Source organism: Bufo bufo, chromosome 6, assembly GCF_905171765.1.
Source record: "Bufo bufo chromosome 6, aBufBuf1.1, whole genome shotgun sequence".
Classification (NCBI taxonomy): Eukaryota; Metazoa; Chordata; class Amphibia; order Anura; family Bufonidae; genus Bufo; species Bufo bufo.
The window spans coordinates 265,660,362-265,684,955 of record NC_053394.1 but is presented as its reverse complement, the minus strand read 5'-3'; the positions used below and the strand labels follow the sequence as shown (position 1 = coordinate 265,684,955).

At 41.1% G+C, this 24,594-nt stretch overlaps 1 protein-coding gene across 1 annotated transcript in view; it reads left to right on the top strand.

The window, feature by feature from the left end:
• Nucleotides 1-24,594, top strand: part of PSD (pleckstrin and Sec7 domain containing) — a 322,847-nt gene that overhangs the window by 132,148 nt on the left and 166,105 nt on the right. The window contains exon 9 of the mRNA XM_040438419.1: nucleotides 7,636-7,725. Coding sequence (XP_040294353.1) covers nucleotides 7,636-7,725 — 90 coding nt within the window. The remainder of the gene's footprint in view (nucleotides 1-7,635; nucleotides 7,726-24,594) is intronic.

Sequence of the window (24,594 nt, the reverse complement as noted above, 5' to 3'; positions counted from 1 at the left end):
CGAGCAGAGTAGGGGGAAGGGAAGAGAGAAGAGTAGGAGGAATGAAAAGAGAAAAAAAAAAAAAGGGGGTAGCACATTGTTAAATTCAGCATAAAAGCCTATCAGAACTTCCAACCTTCCCATATCTTATTCCATTTTTCTAATCCGCCTCTGTCCTTATACAGAATTCGTTCATAGTTTTTGATCTTATTAACCAGATTTATCCAGTTATTTACTTCTGGAGTATGGTGTGCAAACCAACTTCGACTGATCAGTAATCTGGCCAGTAGTAGTATTCTACCCAGTAAAATCTTTTGGTATTTATGGATCGTTAAGGCTACTTTCACACTTGCGTTCGGTGCGAATCCGTCTGGTATCTGCACAGACGGATCCGCACCTATAATGCAAACGCTTGCATCCGTTCAGAACGGATCCGTCTGCATAACAGCTTTTTCAGATCTGAGTTTTAACATCGTGAAAACTCAGATCCGACAGTATATTCTAACACAGAGGCGTTCCCATGGTGATGGGGAAGCTTCAAGTTAGAATATACTAAGAACTGTGTACATAACTGCCCCCTGCTGCCTGGCAGCATCCGATCTCTTACAGGGGGCTGTGATCCGCACAATTAACCCCTCAGGTGCCGCTCGGAGCCCCAGCGATTAAACTAGGACTTCGATCCGATCGGAACTCTCTGCTGCCATCAATGATGGGGGGGTGATTTTAATTAGGGGGGGGAGAGGGGAGGCCGCACTGGCCACTAATAAATTTAATATTGGAGAGGGAGGGGGGCCGCACTGGCCACCAATGAATTTAATACTGGGGAGGGAGGGAGGTGGAGCCGCACTGGCCACCAATTAATTTAATACTGGGGAGGGAGGGAAGGGGGCCGCACTGGCCACCAATGAATTTAATACTGGGGAGTGAGGGAGGAGGGCCGCACTGGCCACCAATGAATTTAATACTGGGGAGGGAGGGGGGCCGCACTGGCCACCAATGAATTTAATACTGGGGAGGGAGGGAGGGGGGCCGCACTGGCCACCAATGAATTTAAAACTGGGAAGGGAGGGGGGTCTGGCCCCTGCTGCCTGGCAGCACCTGATCTCTTACAGGGGGCTATGATACGCTCAATTAACCCCTCAGGTGCGGCACCTGAGGGATTAATTGTGCGGATCACAGCCCCCTGTAAGAGATCGTGTGCTGTCAGGCAGCAGGGGGCAGTTATGTACACAATTCTTAGTATATTCTAACTTGAAGCGTCCCCATCACTATGGGAACGCCTCTGTGTTAGAATATACTGTCGGATCTTAGTTTTCACGATCTAACTCAAATCCGATGGTATATTCTAACATAGAGGCGTTCCCATGGTGATGGGGACGATTCAAGTTAAAATATACCATCAGATTGGAGAAAACTCCGATCCAATGGTATATTAATAGGGACTCCTGACTTTACATTGAAAGTCAATGGGGGATGGATCAGTTTGCAATTGCACCATACTGTGTCAATGTCAAACGGATCCGTCCCCGTTGACTTGCATTGTAAGTCAGGACGGATCCGTTTGGCTCCGCACGGCCAGACGGACACCAAAACGCTGCAAGCTGCGGAATGGAGGCGGAACGGAGCCAAACTGATGCATTCTGAACGGATCCTTATCCATTCAGAATGCATTGGGGATGAACGGATCAGTTCGGGGCCGCTTGTGAGAGCACCCAAACGGATCTCAAAACCGGAACCCCAAACGCAAGTGTGAAAGTAGCCTAATGTGGACAGATCATTCAGTAAAAACAATTGTGGGTCAAGAGATATACATATTTTTAATTTGTGGGTAAGGAGATTTTTAATACCATTCCAATATGCTACAAGACCTGGGCAGAGCCACTTCATGTGCAGATAGTCCGCTCCTACATTATCACAACGAGGGCACTTGGAGGTATCTCTTAGTCCACACTTGTTTAACCAGGTGGGAGTAACTTAAAGTCTATGGTAAATATTAAACTGCGTTAGAACGTGATTAAAATTGTGAGAAAGTACATCTGGATTAGTAAAGATACTCCCCCATCCCACCAGCTTTATATTTGGACAGTCCATCTCCCAGGCCCTTTGTCCTGGTGATTGTGTCTCGGAAAAACGTGACTTAATTAGTAATTTGTATATATTTGAAATCTTCCTTCCTAGTGATATCTTCCCTAACCATTCATTTAATGGAGACAAAGTATCTATTTCCAATAGTGATTTATCATCCAAGCTAGAAAGTGCCGACCGAAGCTGGAAGTACCTAAACCATGAAAGGTTCTGTACACTATGTGATAGTTCCGCAAACGTCTTAATTTCTTTATTCTTAACAACCTGTGCCACATATAAAATCCCATTCTTTTGCCAGAATTGATCGGTAGCTATACCATCTAAGGTCTGTAAGTGCTTATTGTGCCAAAGAGGCGTGAATATAAGTGATCCCTTTACCCCCAACCATCCTCTAGTGATAGCCCACATTTTCAGAAGTGATTTTATAGTCTCTTTATAGCCCCACTCTTTATTAATCATTAGCCCGGATTCTAACAGCGTAAATATATTGTTGTGCGTGGAGGCTCTTACTAGGCCGCTCGGAGATGTACTATTTAGCCATTCATTGCACGTCCATAACTGAGCTGCCATAAATTAGCCTTTGAAGTATGGGAGGTTTAGGCCCCCACACTCCAGAGGCTTATATAGATATTCTAGTTTGAGTCTCACTCGTTTTCTTCCCCAGACTAAATCATTAATTATTCTTTCCAGAAGTTTAAAATATTTGTCCTCTATCCAAGTGGGTATATTTCTAAGAACATAGAGAAATTGAGGTAGAATTACCATCTTAACCAGCGAGACTCGGTCAGCTCTAGATAAAGGGAGTCTCAACCAAATCCCTACTTTTGCCTGGTTTTCGTTATCAATGGAATCAGATTGAGTTCTACAAGGTTTTCAACCTTGGGGGATATAGTCATGCCCAGATATTGAAAGGTGTCGACAACGTCTAGCTGAGTTAGAAGGGGCTCTTTTTGAGGCACAGGATCTATTGGCATCAGGGTTGTCTTTAACCAATTTATATCTAGGCCTGATACCTCACCGAATAGTTTAACCAAACAAATAATTCTTGGAACATTTATTTCTGTATCATCTATAAAAAAAGAACATCGTCCGCATATAGGGGAATACGATCTTCCTCTCTTAATGTTCCGAACCCTTTGATTTGACCATCTTGCCTAATGGCCAACGCCATGGGCTCAATATAAATATTGAATAGGAGGGGGGAGATAGTGGGCAACCCTGGCGGGTACCTCTCTTTAGATCTAAACTGGTAGTGAGGCTCCCATTAAGACTCAACTTAGCTGTAGGGTGTCTATACAGAGATTTAGTAATATTTATGAATCTCTCCCCGAAGCCCATCCTGGCCAGCACCTTCCAGAGGAATCGCCACTCCACCCTGTCGAAGGCCTTAGAGGCATCTAAAGACAGGATGGAGCGAGCAGATCCCCCAGGAGCCTGTATGTTAGAAAAGAGACGATGAAGGTTATGGTGCGTACCCTTATTTGGAATAAAGCCGTTCTGATCTGGATGGACGATGGAGGAGATGACCCCAGAAAGTCTTGACGCCAAAATCCTTGCAAGGAATTTTGCATCGGTGTTCAGCAATGAGATCGGTCTATAAGATCCCATATCTGTGGGGTCCTTACCTTTTTTCAGAATAAGAATGATTACACCTTCCATCATTGAGCCAGTAAAGTTCCCTTCTGCCACCGATTCAGCAAAGACCTCCAGGAGTTTAGGGAAAATAACCTCCCTATATTTGCTATAAAATTCGTATGGAAGTCCGTCTGAACCGGGGGTAGAGTTGGCCGAACACAATTTAATTTCGAAAATCATTTATTTGGTTTTTGAGCATAAGTAAGCAAGTAAACTTACAAAAAGTAATACTTCAACAGAATTACAGAAAGGAAAAATGGGTTATCGAGGCATATACACATTCGTTCATATTTCAGCAAATTCAGAATATAGGTGGTGTTCCATCAAACACGAATGGAAGAGTTGGCCGAACACAATTTAATTGCCCCTTCAAGCTCCTGAATAGAGAGATCAACCTCAAGTGCCTTCTTTTGGGCCGCAGAAATAGTAGGGAGGACAATATCATCCAAATAAGAGTCCATCCTTTCCTCCGTGATCTTACCATCGGCTCTATAAATGTCCGAAAAGTAGTCGAGGAAAGCCTCCTCTATGGAGTCTTGACCAGTCACGGTCCTTCCGTTGGCCAATCGTATATTGTCTATAATTTTTTTAGAATCCTGGCTCGAGATCACTCTGGAAAGGAGTTTCCCTGGTTGCTCCGACTCAGTAAAATATTTTTGTCCCTTACAAAATAGACTCTGCTGAGCCTTTTCCAGCAAGAAGTTGGAATATGCTTGTGTGGTCTTCTGCATTATTTCCCTATTTTCCTCTGACCGATTTATGTAGAAAGTTTGTGTTGCTAAGGAGGCTTGTTTTTTTAGGCATACTCCTTTTTGATCACTTGGTGTTGCAATTTTTGTGATGTAAGGTGACAAAAAAGGCTTTTTTGGCACTGATTTTATTTATATTTTTTTACGGTGTTCAGCTGAGGAGTTAGGTCATGTGATATTTTTATAGAGCTGGTTGTTACGGACACGGTGATACCTAATATGTAGATTTATTTTATTTTATTTTAACACAATAATAGCATATTTGAAACAAAAAAAAATTATGTTTTAGTGTCTCCATGTTTTAAGTAGGGGCTCATTTTTTGCGGGATGAAGTGACGGTCTTATTGGTACCATTTTGATCTCTTGATGTTGCACTTTTTGTGATGTAAGGTGAAAAATTGCTTTTTTGACACATTTTTTTATTTTTTTATGGTGTTTATCGGACAGGGTGGATCAGAGCCTGAAACTGGCATTTTAACACTGCCGCACTCCGATTGGTTAGTCTGCACAGACTAACCAATCTGAGCGATCGCTAACAAGGGACCACTCTGATTGGTCCCTTGCTGGCATTACTGGACTGTATACTGTCGGTGACAGCAGCAGTGCAGGGGCAGAAGCTTTAAGCGTTTTGCAGAGCTTGGATTAAAGAGCTGCCATGATGTTTATACATGTGCTAGCTGCACATGGTATGTGCAGATAGCAGTTATATAGCCGTATGGCAGTCGTGAAGGAGAGTGTGTCATCAGAAAATGAGTTATTGTTTAAATCGTGTTTTTATGTTCAAAATTTTTAAGACTTTTTATTGATGTCACTATCTATATAAAAAGAAAAATAAACCAGCCGTTTTCACCAGTAGGACTAAAACATGTTAAGACTTGCTGTCTTTTGAGAGGAACTACATGGGCCATAGACAAAATGGACAGAAGCTGACCCCATTCACTTTTATGGGCGAGGCATGCTCTGTGACCTGTGTAGAGGTCAAGAGGGAATAGATAAGCTGTGATTACCTATTGTGAATAGTGGGTCATCCTGTCTTCATTTCTGTGGGTCCTCAAAAATGTGGACAGCACATGGATGTCATGCATGTACAGTAAACAACAAAAACAGTCCTCACTCTGGGCTACTTAATATGGTGCTTAGAACTGTGATAACTACACATATCTTGCTTGATGTTAGAATACATGACATAAAGACCCTATTGGAAAAATCCAAGATGACACTAGCACCAGTAGCAAAAAAACAAAGAAACAAATTATTCTGTTTAGCAGAACTAGTTACAGAGTTACGGAAGCAGAGTAGCTTGCAATGCTATGTTATTTTCGTAGCTCCCATTCACTCCAGTGGGAGTTATGGAAACAGCGGAGCATCGGCCCAGCCAACTAGGGGCGATGCTTAGTTCTGTCTCACCTTGGAAAAGACGTGACAGGACAAACCCTTTTAACAGGTCCTGTTACCACTCCTGACATGCCTGTTTTTTTTTTTGTTTTGTTTTTTTATTTTAAAATTTTTTATTGAGAAAATCAATAAAATACAATATTAGAATAGTGGAGGGAAGACAAGTCTCCACTTCTCTTACATAGGTCATAAACATATTACATAATACAGGTCTATCAATTGTATTGTAAGTATTACAGTTTCATCAATAAGGCAAGTCTCTGAAAAGACATCCAATGGATAAGACGGAAAGTAGTCACCATTCGTTGCTTCAAGGTGTCACTGTGTATCACGTTTCTTCACATCCGAGACGGGTTAAAAGTAAGGAGGGTAACGCCCTCTGTGAGCTTTAGGAATAGGGAGATAATGGGAATGGAAGGATAAATCGAGTGTAACTGGCACGCAGGAACAAGCTCCCTGAAATAACATTAACTGCAAGATATCGTCTAATAACCTCTAAAGGAAATCCCAGACCTTCAAAAATTTGTGGTGAGATCTCAGTTCCCAAGAGGATAGCTCCTCTAGCCTGTAAATCTGGTCAATCTTCTGGAACCATTGTTCTATAAGGGGTATATCAGTGGATAAAGGGATCAACAGTTTAGCAGCATTTATTAGATGTTTAAAGAGTGCCAAATTAGACGGAGGAGGATCTCGTGGGAAAAGATTAAGGAGAGCCACTTCAGGTGTTGGAGTAATATCAGATCCACATATGTCATTACATGTTTGAAAAATCTTGTCCCACCATTTTAACAATGTTGGACACGTCCACCATATGTGGAGGAAGGTGCCTCTCTGCTTTAAGCATCTCCAACATGTGTCTGAAGCTGAAGTCGAATACAAACATGTTTTGTCAGGGGTTTTATACCACCTTGTGATAATTTTATATTCTCCTGGATCTTGACACATCTCGAAGCCTTATGTGAGAAGTTAAAAATAGTAATGGTATCAACTGGGGATAAACATTTACCTAAATCTTTTTCCCATAATCTAATAAAAGCTGGCGTTAGGGCGAACGGAGGAGTCCTCAATCTGTTATACCACTGTGAAATCAATTTATGGGGTGAGGGATCATGAGTGACAATGTGCTCAAACCAAGTTATGGGGTGTAACAGAGTGTGCAGATGGGCATTTTGAGACATGTAGGCCCGTAGAAAATGAAGCCCCACAAAGCTGGAGCCAGATATTTTCAAAAGATCGCCCATATCTTTCATGGAGAGTAATTGGCATGCCTGTTTTAATAGCTACTTGCATTCTCCATGTAATAACAATTCTGGGGCATCTAGTCTTATGACTTTATTTTGTGCCATTCTTTTATTATTTCTACTAGAAGTTATGAATAGCAGTCTGCAGTAAGGGTACCCTTAATGGACAGGTCCTCTTTAAGTGATGAGAGTATATCCATCACTGAACACCAATGTAGTTGAGGGAAATGGGTCATAATAATACAGTAGAACTTATTCTTGGGTGGTTTCTTTGGATTTTTCTGTATTTAAAGAATACAGTAACATATCAATATTAGTTTCTTCTCATCACAGCTATCGTAATGTGTGACTGGTTATTGAGCGGAAAATACCATTCGGTGAAATCTGCTATTCCACCTAATGGTATTCTCCTCTCAATAACCAGTCACACATTACGATAGCTGTGATGAGAAGAAACTAATACTGATTAATTTAGTATTTGATCAGCAATGATTACTTCTGTTCTCATCTTGTCTTTCACATGCAAACAATCATATATGTATTCCTTTTAGAACATTGGTAAAAGGATGTCCTGCTCAGAATTCATTGGGAACCTGGAAGGATTAAACGGAGGTAAAGACTTTCCAAGGGAACTTCTCAAGGTAAAATAACTTGAATTGGTGGTACATTTTAAGGCTATGTACACTTTTGCAAGCTTTTTTTTGTTCTCTTGACGCGTAACAAATGAAAAAGCAACATTACAATAGGTTAGAGTTAATAATGTCCTACAGTTTTATTTCTACAGCTTCTATAAAGACTATGCATCATCATGATCTGTAAACTAGGTGTAGCTCAATCCTGCAGTCATTTCCTTACATCTATCCTCCACTTCTGGCTTACCTGTCAAATGTAAGGTAGCCCAAAGTAGGTGGCAAATGGAAGATATTATAAAACTCCAAGATTACACTACACAGAACTGTTTGATGTCTTTTACAATGGAAATGCATAGTCTGCATAGGAAAATGTTAAAGAGGACCTGTCACCACAAAATGCAGTGTAATTTGCAGGCAGCATATGAAAGAGTAGGGGGAGCTGAGCAGCTTGATGTATTGTTTTGTGGGAAAAGAGTCAGTAAAACTTATAATTTATTAATTCATATCTCTGCTTTTTCTGAGCTGTAGACCACCCCTATGTACAGCTCTCAGTGACTGAAAGCTATCTATGTATAGACACACAGAGAATGCTATCAATCACTGGTAATACCTCCCCTGTGTACAGCTTAAGTCAGAAAAAGCTGAGATTTAAATTTATAAAACAAAAGTTATGCTGAATCTTTTCCCACAGAATTATATATCAATCTGATCAGCTTCTCCTGCTCTGTAAATTGCTGCTTGCAGATTGCACTGCATTTTGTGGTGGCAGATCTTCTTTAAATAAGACCCCTTGCAAAGTTGCTTAATTATTCCTTTTTGGGACAACAAAAAAACTGTAAACCCTTGAAAGAAAAGACCTGTGTCTTATAGGGTATCTGCTTGGTATGGTGTAGGGATGCTGCAGTGCTTTAGTATTCAATCAATGGCCGGCTCTATATGATACATGTAACATTTTATTTAGAAAAAAATATATCTTTCATAAAATTCAACCATCAATCTACAATAAAATAGAATAAATGTATATCATGATTGTATGTATGCGTAAGACTTATGTATTAATATGCAATCAGGGACACTTTCACACAGTTTTTATACCATTATTTCTATATTATGTCAATGTTATGTACGTTCTAATGCATAAACCTTCAATAAAAACTTATATTAGAAACTAAAATAAAATAGAATAAAATGGAATAAAAAAAATAAAAATAATATATATATATCATATATCTTTTAATAATATAATATATTATATAGTTGATTGTAGTCTCGGTCCCTCTTTTGGTTCCAATTGCGGAGCTCACGCAATTTTTGGAACCTTTATTGATATATTGCAGTATTATAAAAACATATCATCCTCCAATTGATATATTCATGCACAACTTATCGTCTTATATCGATGTAATTCAGTCTTATCGCCACTTTGTATTATATTTTCATATGCAGCATACTTCGTGCGCACTTAAGCAGGATATAGTATATTTTTATTTTGCTTACCAGTGTTCTGGTATGTTCGTCCGATGCTGCCAATATAATAGTTAATACATACGTGGTTTCCTCCGTGGGCTGTTTCCTTCCAAGACCGCTGAATCTCACAGTCAGACCCCGCGCTTGTCCTGGCACTCTTGTTTCAGTGTATACGAGTTAGGAATATCGGGATGCCAACTCCGCTTTGTGGCATGTATTTTGTTCTATTGATAGGAGATCTTTGCTTCTTAGATACCGCGGTATTATCTCTTATAGTTCTTTACCAAACGCGTTTCGAAACCTAAATGTTTTTTTCTTCAGTGGTCAAAAGATATAATATAAAATGAGGGACAAGTTGCTACTTACATTGAGACAATATATCAATCACTGGTCATACCTCCCCTGTGTACAACTTAAGTCAGAAAAAGCAGAGATTGAAATTTATAAAACAAAAGTTATGCTGAATCTTTTCCTACAGAATTATATATCAATCTGATCGGCTTCTCCTGCTCTGTAACATGCCTGCAGATTGCACTGCATTTTGTGGTGACAGATCCTCTTTAAATAAGACCCCTTGCAAAGTTGCTTAATTATTCCTTTTTGGGACAACAAAAAAACTGTAAACCCTTGAAAGAAAAGACCTGTGTCTTATAGGGTATAAGCTTGGTATGGTGTAGGGATTCTGCAGTGCTTACCTCACAATTGTTTTGCATAAAGGGGTGTTGTTGGATTACTATGATTACAGATATGGCCATGTAATTGCTTAAGGCTACTTTCACACTCGAGTTTTGGACGGATCCGTTCAGATAATACTTTGGACTTCTTGTGAGAGCCCTGAACGGATCTCACAAATGGAAAGCCAAAATGCAAGTGTGAAAGTAGACTAACTCATGTACACCTTCCACATGCTTTTTTTTTTTTTTTTTCAATTTGGAATCTGATGACCCATTTACACCATGTAAACAAATCACTCTGGTTGGTTTCCATCCTGTATGTAGCACTTCCTGTTCCCTGTATCCAACCAAACCCATGATGCACTTCTCCTTTCTGCCTCTCCCACCCTGCTAGTTACATAGACATTCCCCTGTCACTGCCCCTATTGCTGTCTTGCCAAGCCCGTAGACATAGCATCACAGGCAATGAGGAGGATCTGCATGGACATGGTCACATGACCACAGCCCAGAACAGAAAATAGGAGCAATAAAGTTAAAAATACATTTAAAACGATTACAGCAATTTATTATTTTAAAGAATGTTGATGCACACCTGAAAACTTCTTTGAAAGCAAACTGTAATGATTGGAAGTCAGTGGATAGCGGATGCCTTCCCCTCCAGTCATTCGTACCAAGTGCCATCCCTGAATGTAAGAGCAGCAGTGTAAACTCAAATATTGATAAGTAGAGATGATTTTAAAAAAAATTGATTCGCTGGCTCGATCCAAATAAATTTGCGGCAAATTATGTTAAAAAACTGCTATTTCCTGCGGGCAGAGAGCCTTTATAGTGGTGTAGAACACTGTGCCTTGCAGTAACACACATAGGGAGTCTGCTGTGGTAGTGAAATAATACTGTGAGTCAGTATGACGTGCAGATGACTGGCGTCGCTCTTAGAATCACAGCATACTCCACTTATTTGGGCGATCACGGTGCCAAAACTGACCAAATAACTCAAGTATCAACTCAGACTTACAGGTAGATCTTAGTGTCAAGAACTGCACTCCTTTTACACCGTCGTCAGCTGATTCCTCATAGATGTCTACAGAACCTGTTCTATTAAACGCTTATACAAGTAGAGCCCCCCAACAGAGTGGAGAGGGTGTCAGCAGTAAGTGTGTTGACGTCACTGATTAATTTTCCCCATTCTCTGATCGGTCAGAACAATTAGCCAGAAAAAACTGATCCTGTCTGCGGCGCTTACGCCTTCACTCGGTCAGCATTTGCTCAATAATCCATCAGTATTGCTAAAGGCAAAAAAAACAGGAGTGGATCTAAAACAGAGATGACACATGAATGGAATATTTCCATGTCTTCTGTGTTTTCTACCCACTCCTGCTTTTGGCTACCAAATCATAAACCAATACTGATGGGACCATACAGGCCTTAAAGCTGCTACACAGACAGGGTCCGTTGTGAGTCTCGTTTTTCCTTCCTTCTGACAGATCAGAAGAAGTGTCAAATAAATGATGTCAGCCAAGCCAAAAACCAAAATAGTGGACCAGTCATGAAGTGGGGAGGTTGGGAACAGCATGAGAAGTCCACAGAGTGGACCTATGACATAGTGGTGAGGTAAGGGCTCTTTCACACTTGCGTTGTTGTGTTCCGGCATAGAGTTCCGTCGTCGGGGCTCTATGCCGGAAGAATCCTGATCAGGATTATCCCAATGCATTCTGAATGGAGAGAAATCCGTTCAGGATGCATCAGGATGTCTTCAGTTCAGGACCGGAACGTTTTTTGGCCGGAGAAAATACCGCAGCATGCTGCGCTTTTTGCTCCGGTCAAAAATCCTGAACACTTGCCGCAAGGCCGGATCCGGAATTGATGCCCATTGAAAGGCATTAATCCGGATCCGGCCTTAAGCTAAAAGTCATTTAGCTTTTTCTGAATGGTTACCATGGCTGCCGGGACACTAAAGTCCTGTTTTCCATGGTAAAGTGTAGTGGGGAGCGGGGGAGCAGTATACTCACCGTCCGTGCAGCTCCCGGGGCGCTTCAGAGTGACGTCAGGGCGCCCCACGTGCATGGATCACGTCATCCATGCGCATGGGGCGCCCTGACGTCATTCTGGAGCGCCCCGGGAGCCGCACAGACGGTAAGTATACTGCTCCCCCGCTCCCCACTACTACTATGGCAGCCAGGACTTTAATAGCGTCCTGGGTGCCATAGTAACACTGAACGCATTTTGAAGACGGATCCGTCTTCAAATGCTTTCAGTTCACTTGCGGAGTTACAGATCCGGCGGGCACCTCCGGCAAATGGGGTGCACGACGGATCCGGACAACGCAAGTGTGAAAGAGGCCTAAAAGCAGCATGAGGAGACAACAGAGTGGCACAATGACAGAATCTGTAAGTGGCAGCAGCAAGAGGAGACCACAGAGCGGCACAATGACAGAGTCTGGAGGTGGCAGCAGCATCAGGAGGCCACAGAGTGCCAAGGTGACATACTGTGGAGGTGGGTGGCAATACCAGTACCTGCTGAAGATGGTGGGTGAAAGAAAGAGCACTTGGCATCAGATGTGTGGCATGAGGCGGGTAACGGCATCAGAATAGTAGCTGAGCAGGTAGCCAGAAGAAACCGGTCTCTTTTGTCAAATTGTTGGTGTGGCACCATAGATGATCTAGTCTGATGCATCAGGCATTGGTGTGTGGAAATCCTGGCTAATCCACGCCTGATTCATCTTGATGCAGTGTCCCACTATGTGCTATATGTGGGCACTTTAAACTCTTGCTAAATGTCATATCAAATATATTGTGGTATCATGCTGTAATTCCCTTTAACAGGCTGGCAGTGTCATTTACCTTTATTCGCCCCTAGGTAGTGCTTGCACAACTTATATATATAGCTGAGGGGGGGGGGGTAAAGTTAGTGTGTCCGATGCTAATGAATAGATGAGGAAGTTAATGGAGGAGGTGGAAATTTGTATTTCCACCAAAATAATTAAGAAAAGATTTTAACGCATATAAGTGCAGCGCTTAATGCAGAATACAACATTTGTTGTCCACTGAAATAATTAAAAAAAGATTTTACCGCATATAACTGCAGCGCTGAACGCTGAACACAATTATTTTTGCCACCGAAATAAGTCCCAAAAGATTTTACCGCATATAACTGCTGCACTGAATGCCTAATATCTTTTTCTACTGATATACAGTACGCCACTAAAGGCTTTACCACATATTACTGGAACAGTGAACGGCGAGTATATTTTTATTTTTCCGCGTATATACGCCACTAAAGGCTTTTCAACAGAGGGTTACAGGCTGTCAGTTTAAAAAAAAAATACGGCGCCTGAGGCGGAGTGATCTGAAGTGAACGGCATGTAGCGGAGGAAGTAGGTCCGCGCTGAAAGAGCGAGACGTGGTCCTCGTGCGGTTTCTGTGCTGCAGAGAAGTCCCTGTAGTGTCCAGTAAGCAATACCACAGATAGATACGGGCTGGTGTGAATTAGTTAGCATTTTTGTGCAGGGTTAGTACATAGTGTATTCACCTGTATTGGTGCGCCGCTCTTATGGACTTTGTCAGGTAAGCACGCAGTGTGTGAAACGTAAATGCAAAATTTCGCCGCTACGTAATTCGGTCCATACCACGAAAAGGACTTTCCCACATATAATTTCAGGGCTGAATGCTGAATATATCTTTATTTTTCTACTGAAATACGCCACTAAATGCTTTACCACATATAACTGCAACAGTGAATGCTGTATATGTATTAATATACATCAATAAAGGTTTTTCAAGATATAAGTGCAGCAGCGAATGGCGAATGTATATTTCTTTTTCTACTGATATATGTCACTAAAGGTTTTTCAAGATATAAGTGCAGGAACGAATGGCGAATGTACAGTACAGACCAAAAGTTTGGACACACCTTCTCATTCAAAGAGTTTTCTTTATTTTCATGACTATGAAAATTATAGATTCACACTGAAGGCATCAAAACTATGAATAAACACATGTGGAATTATATACATAACAAACAAGTGTGAAACAATTGAAAATATGTCATATTCTAGGTTCTTCAAAGTAGCCACCTTTTGCTTTGATTACTGCTTTGCACACTCTTGGCATTCTCTGGATGAGCTTCAAGAGGTAGTCCCCTGAAATGGTTTTCACTTCACAGGTGTGCCCTGACAGGTTTAATAAGTGGGATTTCTTGCCTTATAAATGGGGTTGGGACCATGAGGTGCGTTGAGGAGAAGTCAGGTGGATACACAGCTGATAGTCCTACTGAATAGACTGTTAGAATTTGTATTATGGCAAGAAAAAAGCAGCTAAGTAAAGAAAAACTAGTGGCAATCATTACTTTAAGAAATGAAGGTCAGTCAGTCAGCCGAAAAATTGTGAAAACTTTGAAAGTAAGGGCTATTTGACCATGAAGGAGAGTGATGGGGTGCTGCGCCAGATGACCTGGCCTCCACAGTCACCAGACCTGAACCCAATCGAGATGGTTTGGGGTGAGCTGGACCGCAGAGTGAAGGCAAAAGGGCCAACAAGTTCTAAGCATCTCTGGGAACTCCTTCAAGACTGTTGGAAGACCATTTCAGGGGACTACCTCTTGAAGCTCATCAAGGGAATGCCAAGAGTGTGCAAAGCAGTAATCAAAGCAAAAGGTGGCTACTTTGAAGAACCTAGAATATGACATATTTTCAGTTGTTTCACACTTGTTTGTTATGTTTATAATTCCACATGTGTTAATTCATAGTTTTGATGCCTTCATAGTCATGAAAATAAAGAAAACTCTTTGAATGAGAAGGTGTGTCCAAACTTTTGGTCTGTACTGTATATTTCTTTTCTACTGCAATATGCCAGTAAAGGCTTTACTAGATATAACTGCAAGTGAGAATATATTTTTTTTGTAGTAATGAAATACGCCCCTATACGCTTTCACCAGAAATAACTGCAGAAGTGACCTGAGAATATATTTTTCTTGTTGGACTTAAATTGGCCACTATACGCTTTGACCAGAAAAAAATTAGAGTGAAGTGCGTATATACATTTCTTGCAGTACTGAAATACACCCCTATACACTTTCACCAGAAATAACTGCAACGGTGCAGTGCATATATATTTTTCTTTTTTTACTGAAATACGCGCCTACACGCTTTTAACAGAAATAACTGCAACAGTGCAGTGCATATATATTTTTCTTTTTTTACTGAAATACAACCCTATACGTTTTCACCAGAAATAACTGCAGAAGTGACCTGAGAATATATATTTCTCGTTGAACTGAAATAGGCCACTATACGCTTTGACCAGAAAAAAAAACATAAAGAATGTAGTGCGTATATATTTTTCTTGTCATACGGAAATACGCCCCTATATGCTTTCACCTGAAATAACTGCAACAGTGCAGTACGTATATATATTTCTTGTTGTACTGAAATACACCCCTATATGCTTTCACCTGAAATAACTGTAACAGTGCAGTACGTATATATATTTCTTGTTGTACTGAAATACACCCCTATACGCTTTCACCTGAAATAACTGCAACAGTGCAGTATGTATATATATTTCTTGTTGTACTGAAATACACCCCTATAAGCTTTCACCAGAAATAACTGCAACAGTGCAGTGCGTATATATTTTTCTTTGTTACTGAATTACGCCCCTATATGCTTTCACCAGAAATAACTGCAGAAGCCTCTATGGGCTTTTCAACATAACACTTGCAGCCCAATAACAAATAGCTGGAATGACAGAGCTGTCTAATGACTATTTGGATCCACAAATAATTCTTCCCTGCACTTGTAAATCACTTTCCTATCAATGTCCCTAGCGCCTTCTGTCATCTCTACCTGCACTAAGATGCTTTGAAATGATTCCTCCCTATCCTTTCCCTGCATTTATAATATCAACAGCTTTTTATTGGGTTTTGTAAAGTTATTCTTATAAAGAAAATCAATGTACATTTCCATAAATCAGAGTAATGTGTCGCATTGATAGAGACAATTCTGATGTACCAATAAAACAAGAGGTAACTATAACAGATTAGAACAGAACAAAAACACTCATCGTTATGACAGTTAAAATGGAGTTTACTTGTTGGGAATGGTCGCAGAAGAAGAGGATAGCCACTTCTGCCATGTGGACTCAAATCTTGGGTGTGTATGGTTCATGTAAGCAATAATTTTTTCAAACGCACTAGAGGTATTTACTGAGTCTACGACTTCTTGGAGTTTTGGAATAGTTGGGGTCTTCCAGTATCTTGTTAAAACTAATTTCGTGGACAAAAGAATGTGGGCTATAACTATACGGAGATTGAGAGGGTAATCAGCAATGTTGAGAAAAAGTAAGGCTATATCTGGGGAGGGATCTACAGTACAGACCAAAAGTTTGGACACACCTTCTCATTCAAAGAGTTTTCTTTATTTTCATGACTATGAAAATTGTAGTTTCACACTGAAGGCATCAAAACTATGAATTAACACATGTGGAATTATATACATAACAAACAAGTGTGAAACAACTGAAAATATGTCATATTCTAGGTTCTTCAAAGTAGCCACCTTTTGCTTTGATTACTGCTTTGCACACTCTTGGCATTCTCTTGATGAGCTTCAAGAGGTAGTCCCCTGAAATGGTTTTCACTTCACAGGTGTGCCCTGTCAGGTTTAATAAGTGGGATTTCCTGCCTTATAAATGGGGTTGGGACCATCAGTTGCGTTGAGGAGAAGTCAGGTGGATACACAGCTGATAGTCCTACTGAATAGACTGTTAGAATTGGTATTATGGCAAGAAAAAAGCAGCTAAGTAAAGAAAAACGAGTGGCCATCATTACTTTAAGAAATGAAGGTCAGTCAGTGAGCCGAAAAATTGGGAAAACTTTGAAAGTAAGGGCTATTTGACCATGAAGGAGAGTGATGTGGTGCTGCGCCAGATGATCTGGCCTCCACAGTCACCGGACTTGAACCCAATCGAGATGGTTTGGAGTGAGCTGGACCGCAGAGTGAAGGCAAAAGGGCCAACAAGTGCTAAGCATCTCTGGAACTCCTTCAAGACTGTTGGAAGACTATTTCAGGGGACTACCTCTTGAAGCTCATCAAGAGAATGCCAAGAGTGTGCAAAGCAGTAATCAAAGCAAAAGGTGGCTACTTTGAAGAACCTAGAATATGACATATTTTCAGTTGTTTGACACTTGTTTCTTATGTATATAATTCCACATGTGTTAATTCATAGTTTTGATGCCTTCATAGTCATGAAAATAAAGAAAACTCTTTGAATGAGAAGGTGTGTCCAAACTTTTGGTCTGTACTGTATATGTCTGCCTGTAATGGAAGAAAGAAGATCGAAGCTTTACTTCCATACACTCTGGATCAATGGGCAGGACCACATAAGTGGGAGGAACTCAGGTAAATGTGTCTCAGCCTGTCGGGTGTGAGGTACCATCTGAGCACAGTTTTAACAGCAGCCTCAGAGAGTGACACGCAAGTAAATGTCTTAGATATAAATGAGAGCGAAGAAGACCAGCTAGAATTTGGGAATTCTCTACTCAGTTCCCATTACCATGCAATAAATGGAGTAGACTTAACAAAATCCTGTTTGTATCCTAGGATGGAGTATACTGGTCTTAACCCTGTCATTGAGGGTCTCTTGGTGTTCCAGATATCAAAAATCTCTTTACATGCTAAGACATTAAAAGGGTTTTTTGTGTGGAGGAGATGTCGAATTCTGAGATGTTTATAGAATTCTGTATTGGGGATGTTATATTGCTCGTGTAGGGAGGAGAACTGTTTAAGTTGAGAGGACTCAAACTGTTTAGATACCGAGGAGAGGCCTTTTGCGATCCAAGTTTTAGATCCAGGTCTGGTATAAGGATACCCAAGGTCTCCAATGGGGCTTGTGTTTGGAGGGAAAATCAGAATTTGGGGACCTTGGAGTGGAACATCTTCCATAATTGAATTGAGGTACAGAGAAAATTTGGTAAGGTTGTGAAAACAAATGATGAGTCTAGAGCGGCAATAAGTAAGGCCTTTAGGTTGTGCCCGGGAGATAAAGTGCTCTCTATGTGTAACCAATAGTGTTGTAGATTCCCTTCCCGCCATTCTTTTAGGAAGCTTAAATGTGTAGCCAGGTAGTATTCGTATATATTGGGGAGGACCAAACAGTCTGCCTTTCTGTGTTTGTTTAGCAGTCTGTGGGCTATGCAAGGGCGTCTAGGAATCCATATAAATGCTTGAAGCAGTTTATTAATGCGGGAGAAAAAGAATTTGGGCAGCGAGATAGGTACTGTTCTAACTTGTAAAGGATTTTTGGAAGTGTTAACATCTGAAATGTCGCTATACGACCTACCCAGGGAATCTCTTGTTTGCTGTATTGGCTCAGGTCTTTTTCCCCCTCTTGTAATTAAGGAAGGTAATTAAGTCTGTAAAGAAGTTTAACCTTGCTGGTAACCTTTGTGCCTAGATATTGGACATTCTCTTTTTGCCATTCCAAGTGAAATCTGGCTTGTAAGTTCAGCAGGGATGATGGCTGTATGTTAATAGGCAAGGCTTGTGTTTTTTTCTCGTTCACTTAGTAGAGGGAGAAGTCGCCAAATTGGTGGATTATCCGCATTACTGAGGGCATAGATAGAACTAGGGAGCTTAAAGTAAGTATGACATCATGCGCATATAATGATAGTTTATGTTCCCTGTTTCCAATTTTAATGCCTTTAACTTGGTCTGAGAGGCAAATGGCTTGAGCTAGGGGCTCGATTGAAAGAATGAAGATAAGAGGGGAGAGGGAACAATCTTGGCGGGTGCCATTGGTAATTTTAAATGCGGAGGATAGGGTGTTATTTACATAGACTTTTGCTGAAAGATTACTATATAACGCTTTCACTGCTCCCAGGAATGTACCGTACATTCCCATCTTCTGCATAACCGAAAAAGCAAATGACCAATTAATACGGTTGAAAGCCTTTTCAGCGTCCAGAGTGACTAGGACCGCTTCTAATTTGGACTTCTCTAAGTAGTTAATTAGGTTCATGACTCGGTTTCCAATAATTTGCCTTCCCTTAATAAATCCTGATTGATCACAATCTATTAACCCCTTAAGGACCGGGCTAATTTTCACCTTAAGTATCAGGCCATTTTTTGCAAATCTGACCAGTGACACTTTGTGTGAATAACTTTAAAACCCTTTTACTTATCCAGGCCATTCTGAGATAGTTTTTTCGTCACATATTGTACTTCATGACACTGGTAAGGCTACTTTCACACTAGCGTTCGGAGCGGATCCGTCTGATGTTTCATCAGACGGATCCGCTCCGATAATGCAGACGTTCGCATCCGTTCAGAACGGATCCGTCCGTATGAAAGTAGCCTGAGCGGATCCGTTCAGACTTTACATTGTAAGTCAATGGGGAACGGATCCGCTTGAAGATTGAGCCATATGGTGTCATCTTCAAGCGGATCCGTCCCCATTGACTTACATTGTAAGTCTGGACGGATCCGCTCGCCTCCGCACGGCCAGGCGGACACCCGAACGCTGCAAGCAGCGTTCAGGTGTCCGCTCACTGAGCGGAGCGGAGGCTGAGCGCTGGCAGGCGGATGCATTCTCAGTGGATCCGCCTCCACTGAGAATGCATTAGGGCCGTGCGGATGCGTTCGGGGCCGCTCGTGAGCCCCTTCAAACGGAGCGCACGAGCGGACACCCGAACGCTAGTGTGAAAGTAGCCTTAAATGGAGTCCAAAAAATGTATTTTTATTTATAAAAAAATACCAAATTTACCCAAAATTTGGAAAAATTTGCAAATTTCCAAGTTTCAATTACTCTACTTCTATAATACATAGTAATACCTCCAAAAATAGTTCTTAATTTACATTCCCCATATGTCTACTTTATGTTTGGATTATTTTGTGAATGCCACTTTATTTTTTGGGGACGTTACAAGGCTTAGAAGTTTAGAAGCAAATCTTAAAATTTTTCCGGAAATTTCCAAAACTCACTTTTTAAGGACCAGTTCAGGTCTAAAGTTACTTTGTGAGGCTTACATAATAGAAGCCACCCAAAAATGACCCCATTTTAGAAACTACACTCCTCAAGGTATTAAAAAACGATTTTACAAACGTTGTTAACCCTTTAGGTGTTCCACAAGAATTAATGGAAAATAGAGATGACATTTCAGAATTTCACTTTTTTGGCAGATTTTCCATTTTAATCATCAAGGATTAACAGCCAAACTAAACTCAAAATTTATTGCCCTGATTCTGTAGTTTACAGAAACACCCCATATGTGGTCGTAAACTGCTGTACGGGCACACGGCAGGGCGTAAAAGGAAAGGAACACCATATGGTTTTTGGAGGGCAGATTTCACTGGGATAATTTTAATTTACCATGTCACATTTGAAGACCCCCTGATGCACCCCTAGAGTAGAAACTCCAAAAAAGTGACCCCACTGGAAACTATGGGATAAGGTTGAAGTTCTGTTGGTACTATTTTAGGGTACAGATGATTTTTGGTTGCTCTATATTACACTTTTTGTGAGGGAAGGTAACAAAAAAAATAGCTGTTTTGGCACTGTTTTTAGTTTTTGTTATTTACAATGTTCATCTGACAGGTTAGCTCATAAGCTATTTTTATAGAGCAGGTTGTTACGGACGCGACAATACCAAATATGCCGACTTTTTTTGTTTGTAAAAAAATAATTTTTTAGTGTCTCCATATTCTGAAAGCCATATATTTTTTTTTTTTTTTTGGGCGACTGTCTTATGTAGAGGCTTATTTTTTTCGGTATGAGATGACGGTTTGATTGGTACTATTTTTGGGTGCATATGACTTTTTGATCGCTTGGTATTACACTTTTTGTGATGTAAGGTGACAAAAAAAGGCTTTTTTGACACCGTTATTTTTTTACGGTGTTCACCTGAGGGGTTAGGTCATGTGGTATTTTTATAAAGAAGGTTTTTACGGACGTGGAGATACCTAATATGTCTACTTTTTATTTTATTTACACTAATATAATAAAAAAAAAAAAAAAAAAACATGTTTTAGTGTCTCAATAGTCTGAGGGCCATAGTTTTTTAATTTTTTGGGCGATTGTCCTATGTAGGGGCTCATTTTTTGCGGGATGAGGTGACGGTTATATTGGTACTAGTTTGGGGGGCATACGCCTTTTTGATCGCTTAGTGTTGCACTTTTAGTGATGTAAGGGGACAAAAATGGCTTTTTTGGACACTATTTTTATTTTAATTTTTTTATGGTGTCTATTGGACTGGGTGGATCATGTGATATATTTATAGAGCCGGCCGTTACGGACGCGGAAATATCTAATATTTCTATTTTTTTATTATAAAATTAGGGGAAAGGGGCGTTTTTTCTTTTTTTAACTTGAAACTTTATTTATTTTTATTGAAAACACTTTTTTACTTTTGTTTTTTAAACGTTATTTCTGTCCCACTCTGGGACTTCAACTTTTGGGGGTCTGATCCCCTCTGCAATGCATTACAATACATCTGTATTGTTATGCATTGCCTGTTAGTGTATGACACTGAGTCATACACTAACAGGTTGCCTAGGAGACCCAGCCTGAGGCTGGATCTCCTCAGCTCCCGTAGAAGGCAGGTCCCGATGTCGTGCAAGGCATTGGGCAGCCTCTGCACCGCATGCCTTGAGCAGGCACCCCATTCCGATCACCGCCCGCCGCTCGGTGGTGATGATCGGAAATACACAGGGTATACCTGTACGCCCTGTGTCCATAATGACTCGGACATAAGGGCGTACAGGTACGCCCTGTGTCCGTAAGAGGTTAAAGTGTGCATGATGGGAGCTAGTCGTCGGCCAAAATTTTTGCATAAATCTTCAGGTCCGTATTAAGTAACAAGATGGGCCTAAAGTTTTGAGGGGAGTCTGGGGTTTTCCCCGGTTTAGGTAGAGTGACAATAGTTGGCGAGAGCATCTCGGCTTGGAATGAGCCAGTTGAGAAACCTTTCTGTAGAGTTTCTTGCAAATAAGGGAGTAGAATACTCCGAAACGTTCTTGGTCTGCTGATACAGTAGGCAGGTGAAGGTTTCCTAAGTAAGAGTTAATGGCTTCTATGGGGTCGGGTGAGGAACTAGGGGATGGATTCAAGTTATATAGTGAAGAGTAAATTCCATAAAGCTATCTGCAATCCCTTGAGGGTCCATGATCTTGGAGTTATCTTTAGATGACACTATATAGGGGATTCTGGCCTTCGTCCTCTGAGTTTTCACTCGTTGTGCTAGTAACTTGCCTACTTTATTATTTTGGGAGTAACATTTGGCTTTTGTTTTCCGTAAATTTTGTTCATACCTATAGAGAAGGAAATCTTTTAATTGGAGCCTAAGTTTTTTTTAGTTGATCAGTATATATGGGAGTAATTTTGCTTCTGCTCTCCTGTTCACCTATTGAGGCCAGCAGCTCTGAAATTCTCTTGTCTCTAGCATTCTTGGCCACATGGCCTAATTTTATGAAGATCCCTCTAATAAATGCTTTGTGTGCGGACCAGAGCATAAAAGGACTAGAAACTGATCCCTTTTTCAGTTGGAAGTATTCTTGAAGTGCTGATTCAAGCTCATATTTATAAGTCGGGTGTGACATCAGAAAGGTGTTATTGCACCATAAAGAGCGATGAGTAGGTGCATGAGCTTCTTGGAATGATAATGTTATAGCGGCGTGAACGGCCTATAGTAGATTCGGTGACTAGTGGTAGGAGGGATCCGGAGACCAGAAACAAGTCTATGCTGGAATAAGAGAGGTGTGCGGGGGAGAAAAGGGTATGGTCCCTTTCATGGGGGTGTTGATTTCTCCATATATCAAACAACTCTTCCTCGTGTGCCCATTTCTTAAGGGAAGGGGCCGAATATCTAGGAGGGGATGAGGAATCTAAGTCTGGGTTAGGGAGTAGGTTGAAATCTCCACAATAAACCAGTTGGCCTCGTTTCACCCTGTTAACCTTGTTAGAGATTTTCTTCAAAAATATTAGTTGGTGTGAGTTTGGAACATATAATGCTACAGCGGTATATCAAACATCTGAATAATATACCTGCCTGCCTCATCAACAATGCTCGCTATAGGAGAATATGCAATTGTGTCTCTGAATGCCAAAAGCACCCCCCTCTGTTTTTCAGTAAAATGTGATTGGATGATAACCGGAAATTTGGGGTGGTGGATTCTATGGTTATCCTTTGCCAGTAGGTGAGTTTCTTGTGCACATATGATATCACAATTGAAGTCTAGGGCTTCTTTCTATAGGAAAGCTCTTTTCTGGGGGCTGTTAAGTCCCTTTACATTCAGAGACACTAATTTGATAACCATTGGAAACACGAAAAAGAGCTAAGCAATATACCAGCGTTCTGATTATAGCAAACCCTTTGAGGCCGTGTACAGAGGTGCAGAGTCCCTTGGAACAGTAAGTATCACCATACAATTGATTGAGAGTGAGTAAGAACTGAAAAGAGAGAAAAAGTCATAAAAAGAACTGATAACACCAGTAATAACTGTGGAATCTAAGCAGCACACTGGGCTGCTGCATCAAAGAGCTTAGAATCCACTCTGAAGTGCCAAGGAGCATGGCCAACTTCCAACTTGTCTTAAACTACTTCCAGTAGCACCCCAAATTTTGGACCTATAATCTTCAATGATTAGTGCTTCTCTTGGCTTCCACTAGATGCCAGTCCTGGGAGAGATGTTGTGGATTTGATGATTTATCCTTCTGGTAGTCCGCAATGTCAATATTCCAAGAGGATACGAGCGCCTTTCCTGACTCCACTGAGCTGATTACACGTAGGTTTCCACCTTTATGAACTAAGATTTTTACCGGGAATCCCCAGTGGTAGGCGATTTTGTGATCTCGGAGGGCTAGAGTAACTGGAGCTAATTGGCGCCGTTGTTTAAGGGTAGCGGCAGAGAGATCAGTGAATAGCTTAATGGGCTGGTATGGAGACGGGAGAATCCCTCTCTTCCTGGAAGCTTCCAGAATTAGCTCTTTAACATGGAAAAAATGGATCCACGCCAAAACATCCCTTGGAACGGTGGGAGGTGTGATGGCCTAGGAACTCTGTGAACTCTATCCACAGTCAAGTCTTGTGCTGTAAGAGATGGCAGCAGGGCTTGGAAAAGAGAACAGATATATTGTTTGAGGTCTCCGTTTGATACGTCCTCGGGGATACCCCTGAATTCAATATTATTCCTGCGGGATCTATCCTCGAGGTCATTTAGTTTCACCTTAATTTTTTCTATCTCTTTAGATTGGGCATTATAAGCATCCACCAGATTGTTATGAGAAGATGCAAAGTCTACAATTTTTTCCTCAATATGGGATATCCTTGGAATAAGATCTTGAATTGTGGACTGTATAGGGGATATCATAGATTGTATATCTAAATGGAGGGTCTTGCTGACCTCCAGCAGCATTTATTTAAGCAAAGTGCCTGAGGCAGGATTATTGGAGGTGGGAAACTGCTCCAGATTTAGGGTTGGGTGAGGTAGTTGCATGGAGGAAACACTTCCACTAACAGTTATCACCTTGTTTGAGTGATCCTGAAGCCGTGGCCTCCGTTTCTCAGTGCTGCTGATAGAAGGCAAAGATGGCGGCGACCGTATGGGGGGAACTTCCCGCTGCGGCATTTCTCTGACTGCCCGGGCGGGAAGCGCTGAGTACAGGGGATCTTCACTAGATAGTGGGGAAGGCATGAGGTCCGATTCCGGAGTTGAAATCCTGCCGTCGGCTGCAGCCAGGGATCTGTT